Genomic DNA, 5,581 nt, shown 5'->3' with positions numbered 1-5,581 from the left:
AAATCACAGGTGTATGTCAGTCTTCACAACTACGTTTTGAGCAGGCAGCATGAACTGTTTATTTTTTTAATAGACAATGGAATCTAAAAACAGAGGCAGGTGTGGTTTGAGGTGTGTTGTGTATGAAGATGATATGGCCCTAAGAAGATAAAATAGGATTTTATTGTTTATTAAAGGAGCATTAGGTGCCTGGCAAACAGGTAAAGTATCTGGAATTGGACAAGTACTGAGAAGAGAACACAAGTCACACTTTTACAGAAGGAAAAGCTACATTGGACTGACTCTTAGCTGTGTTCATTGTTCAGCACTGGTTTTGGACATGAGCTGCATGCCTAACCCTGTACCGAGAGGTTTTTGTTGTCTTGTTTGTACAAACAAATGCAGAAAATATTCTCAAAATTTACCCTTAGTTATTTGAATTAAGTGAAAAACACAGAACCTACAAATTAGTTGCAGCTGAAAAGACCAAGCTCTGCTCCGTGATAGGAGTGGATAGATATGAAGCATGTTATGTGGCACCTACTCCACTTTCCACCCTGAAATGAGAATAAAAATCTAGTTCTGTTTAGCTATAAACTGAGCCCAAAGCAATATGATGATTGTATAACTGCAGATAGATTAAAATTATCGGTCAAACACATCTTTTATCTTTCATTTGGCTTTAAACTGCACGTGATATTTTCATTTTCTTTAGCTACCATGAGTCCCTGGAGAAATTCTATGACCACAGACAAAAGGTATATATTTTAATACTCATTCTTTGAAACCAAGGCAATAGCCTTGTAAATAAATAGCAACCTCAATGGGCTAAAAGTAATCAGCTGACATATCAGTGAAAGATATTTAAAAATTAGCAAACTATTTCAATAAAATAACTTGCTGTAAAATACAAAGCATGATAATAAATGCTACAATTAATAAAAGAAAACAGAAATAGGTCAGGACCAGAGTGCAGATTGTGTGGAAACTCTTCTGTCCATTCTAAACTTAATTTTGTAAACACATAGATATAATAGATCTGTTTATGCATTCAAATGATATGAATAAATTTTTTGCACGTTTAATTTAGAGATAGAGTGTAGGGCTTTTGGGGTGGGTGGAGGTTACATCAGGGTGATTTACAAGGAAGCTCTTGTGTTCTGTGAGATGGGAATAACGAAGGCAAGAGTAAGTGTGAAAAAAGACTAAGGAGAACATGAGAAATACGTAATGGAAGAAATAAAGAGGTTTTATTCTGTGTGGTGTGGTGAGGGGGAAGGAAAAATAAAACATGATTCACTGGGAGGGTGAGAGAATTCCAGTTCTGATGACAGAAATAAAGAAGTCAAGCGGGAATCCAGTTTGTAGAGAGACGAGTGCAGTTGTTGGTAAGATATTTAGAAAACATTCATTAGGATTTTGTGGAATGCTTCTGGAGCTTTAGGGAGAAGTCTAGGAGAGAAATGTAAATTGAGAGCTGATAATAATTACTACAGTAGAAATAACAAGCCCTCCAAGAAAAACTGTAGAGAGAAGTGTACAAGTTCTGAGCACAAAGTCTTAGAAAATGCTCACAGCAATGGGACAGGAGAATTTACAAAAGGTTTCTAAGAATGCAGATAGGGAAAATTTGGAAAAAAATGAGAACAGAAGCATATGATAGAGTTGAGAGTTTGAAGGCACAAATAATTAACATTTCTGAAAATTAAGTAAAGAATGAAAATACAATAAAAATCCCTGGAATGGATGATGGCACGTTACCAGTAACCTTTAAGTTTTCAATTCTATAGATTAGTGAGAGTGGAAATTTCCATGGGCGAAGGGATGAATATTGAGAAATGAATACAAAAAAATGGACACCAGTCATTTAATTTAGAATTGTAAATACACAATAGAGGTTTCTTTCCTGAAATCGAGATGTTTGTACAAGTATACATATATTTTCTTTTATAATGAGGGAGAAGGGACCGCTCAGGAGCAAGAAAAACTTGAGGATGGCAGAGAGGGGGAAGGTGAAGAGAGACCCCAAAAGAAATGAGAGCATGAAATCAAGTCTAATTATCATCACATAATAACAAGCACCTGCCTTGGTTGTGCACAAACATTAGTCCTTCAATTCCTTTAATTTCACCAAGGACCCTTTCAGCTGGCCGATATTATGTACGTTTTACAGATGAAGAATACGAGGCTCAGAGAGGCTGAGTAGCTTGCTCTGGGCCTCAGGAAGCAGAAGAGATGTGGGTTAAAAGCAGCAGCTGTTTGGCTCTGAAGCTCATGCTTTCTGTAGGATGTGACACTGTCACTCATTTGTGCCGGGACAAGGGCTGTCATAGAAAGATATCTGGCATTGGTAGGAGGAGCACAGTGAGTCATGGGCTGGCACGTTCTCCAAGCAGCTGGCACAGTGCAGCTGAGGAACCAGTGATGTGGTCACAATCTGTCCTGTGTCTTTTCCTCCAGTGAGTGAACACTTGGAGCACAGGGAAGGGTAATATTCACCTTGAAATCCCAGCTTCTAGCAAAGAGGGCACTTCATAGGCATTTGCCAAATTAATGGAAAAAGAAATGACTAATAATGTTGCATATATTCTATCTATTCAATAACAACAGACTTTTTAAAATAAAATATTTTCTTGATGTTTTATAATTTAGAGTTGAATGTCTTCTTTGAGGCAATTAGATGTGTTCTCTGGCAGACAACGACTGAAGAAAAGCAATGTGAGGGTGTTGGTGGAGGTGTCAGTATAGAGCAGTAAGGGAGGAAATGTGGCAAGAGGAGATCAGGTTTTGAGGAGGACGTTAGGGAGGAGTTTATAAAAATATATCTGACTGTCTTAACCATGAATGAAATGGGCATTTCTGAAACTACTTGTTTTGTTTTGTCCATTATCACATAAGAGAGTTAAAGTTTTGGCAGTCCTCACTTTTCATCTCAGAGACCCTGTTCTGGTCAAGAACCTCTGTTCCTGCGCTCAATCCTGCCTGCCTCTTTTTTCTCATCCTTTCCCTTATTTTGTACACTGCAATGGAAGAAAAGGTAGTTAATATGCAGTTATGGAGTAATAATAGCAATGAATCAGTTTTAAAAATATTTATGAATGTAACCCGTTTCTATTTAATGTTTAAAATTGATGCTATAGCATACTAGTTTTACTGAAAAGACACTTGCTGAGCAAAAGAAAACATAAGGTGATCTCCATTCCAATGCACATCTGTATGAATTCATACCTTATTCTCTGTCTTGGACAATGGAAAACAGTCTGTAACAATCTGCTTTTCCTTCATCTCTTATATCTAGAACGTCTAAGCATCCATGTTCTTATTTGCTTCCTTTTATACCCACATCTGAAGGATAGATTGTTAACAGCAGCAAGTTTTAAAGAGAAAAATTCAAAGAGCAGGCTACCTTTCCAATGCCCCATCACACTAATGGCTGAAGAGACCATAGCTTATCAAAAGATCAGAGGCTCCTTAAAGCCTTCAAGCCTTTAGATCTATTAAAGGTTGCTACCAGTTTATTTATGTTTGGTTTTGTAAGCAGGATGTTGGAGGAAATCTCATTTGCTACTTTATATGCCCAAGACAGAGGTCATCTTTCTACCAAGACCCATAGTACTATAGTAGTACTAGCCACAGCAGTACACATCCCCATAAGCTATCTACGTTTGAGCTTGAATGTACTTGTGAGTTACTTAATATTAATCTGTTTTATATATGAAAGCTTATTACTAAACGAAAATCACAAGGCTGTTAAATAAAATATCTGGTTTCAAAACTAGATTCTCTGATTTTACATATTTCCCCAAGATTCTTGCCTCTTCCCAATATTTCCGTTTGTTATCAATTTATGCATTTGATCAAGATGAGTTTAGCTCACATATCTGAGGTAGTTTTTAAATTTCCAACCATATCTTTTTTTACTGTTTACCATTTTACCTATCAAGGTCTACTAACATGATCTTCTTATCCTGGAGTCAGGGTAAGTTGATAAAGAGGTAGAACTCTTAGAATTACATTATCTCTAGGCTTTAGCTGACACCTCTAAAAGACATCATCTTCTTATTAAGGCACTGGCCTGTCTCTCTGAAGCACAGTAGCTATATGCATATTGGGATCAATGCTGTCATCTTGGCCATCTGAATGATCTAAAGACCAAGGCTAGATCTGGCAGATTGCATACAGTTTGTTTTCTTAGACATTATTGTTATGGTTATTCAATAGCACCTTTTTAATTTTATTTTTTTTATTCTCTGCAGATTAATAATCCTCACATTTTTAAATGGAGCCAGATAACCATACATGGGTGGGTGAATTTATTCTCCTTGGTCTATCCAGTGACTGGGTCACTCAAGTCTTCCTCTTTGCTCTGTTCTTGGGCATGTACCTACTTACAGTGCTGGGAAACCTTCTCATTGCTCTTCTGATCAGACTGGACAGTCGACTCCACACTCCCATGTATTTCTTTCTCACCAACCTCTCCCTTGTTGATGTCTCTTATGCCACAAGCATAGTCCCTCAGCTGCTGGTGCATTTTCTTGCAGAACACAAAGTAATCTCATTTGTGAGCTGTGCAGCCCAGTTATTTTTCTCACTGGCTTTAGGTGGGATTGAATTTGTTCTACTGGCGGTGATGGCCTATGACCGCTATGTGGCTGTGTGTAATCCCCTGCGGTACTCAGTTATCATGCACGGAGGGCTGTGTGCTAGGTTGGCCATCACATCCTGGGTCAGCGGCTCCATCAACTCTCTCATGCACACTGCCATCACATTTCACCTGCCCTTGTGCACAAACAAGTATATTGATCACATATCCTGTGAAATACTAGCTGTGGTCAGGCTGGCCTGTGTGGACACCTCCTCCAATGAGGTTGCCATCGTGGTCTCTAGCATCATCCTGCTGATGACACCCTTTTGCCTGGTTCTTCTGTCCTACATCAGGATCATCTCCACCATCCTAAAGATCCAGCCCACAGAGGGAAGGAAGAAAGCCTTCCACACCTGTGCCTCTCACCTCGCAGTGGTTGCCCTGTGCTATGGCATGGCCATTTTCACTTACATCCAGCCTCACTCCGGTCCCTCTGTCCTTCAGGAGAAGTTGATCTCTCTCTTCTATGCCATTTTCACACCCATGCTGAACCCCATGATTTACAGTCTCAGGAATAAGGAGGTGAAGGGGGCCTGGCAGAAACTATTAGGGAAATTCTCTGTGTTAACATCAAAACTGGCAACTTGATGACTCATGAGCACCACTGAGGAAAAAAAAGCTTTGCCTCTGTGTTTTCCACGCAGCTCAGGTATAACAGGCATAAACTGCATTGCCCTGGCAACCGGGAAGGAGATGATGTAGCAAGCACAGTGATGATCTGTAGGAGGCCGAGTGGTTGTGTCGGGTGGGGTGTGATGGGGGTGGTACTTTTATGTCACAGCAGCACAAACAATGGAGTTAGGCACTGCCACATTAGACCCTGCCACACTTATTTAATCTCCATTTCCGTGTCTTGATAGTAATTGAAGAAAATCAATAAATATTATTTTCTTGTTTTGGTTTGTTACACTGTTTCTAATTATGGGCCTATTCGTTGATCTCACAATGGACAACCAG

The 5,581-nt window shown here is 39.2% G+C and overlaps 1 protein-coding gene across 1 annotated transcript; it reads left to right on the top strand.

The window, feature by feature from the left end:
* The first annotated feature begins 4,258 nt into the window (after nt 1-4,258).
* Nucleotides 4,259-5,212, top strand: LOC134380675 (olfactory receptor-like protein OLF3). The gene has a single exon (XM_063100745.1). It carries the CDS (start codon nt 4,259-4,261, stop codon nt 5,210-5,212), a length of 954 nt encoding a protein of 317 aa, XP_062956815.1.
* The last annotated feature ends 369 nt before the right edge of the window (nt 5,213-5,581 follow it).

This window comes from Cynocephalus volans, chromosome 6 (genome assembly GCF_027409185.1).
Source record: "Cynocephalus volans isolate mCynVol1 chromosome 6, mCynVol1.pri, whole genome shotgun sequence".
In the NCBI taxonomy this organism is placed as follows: domain Eukaryota; kingdom Metazoa; phylum Chordata; class Mammalia; order Dermoptera; family Cynocephalidae; genus Cynocephalus; species Cynocephalus volans.
The sequence above is the reverse complement of the archived record's forward strand: the minus strand, read 5'-3'. Positions and strand labels throughout refer to the sequence as shown.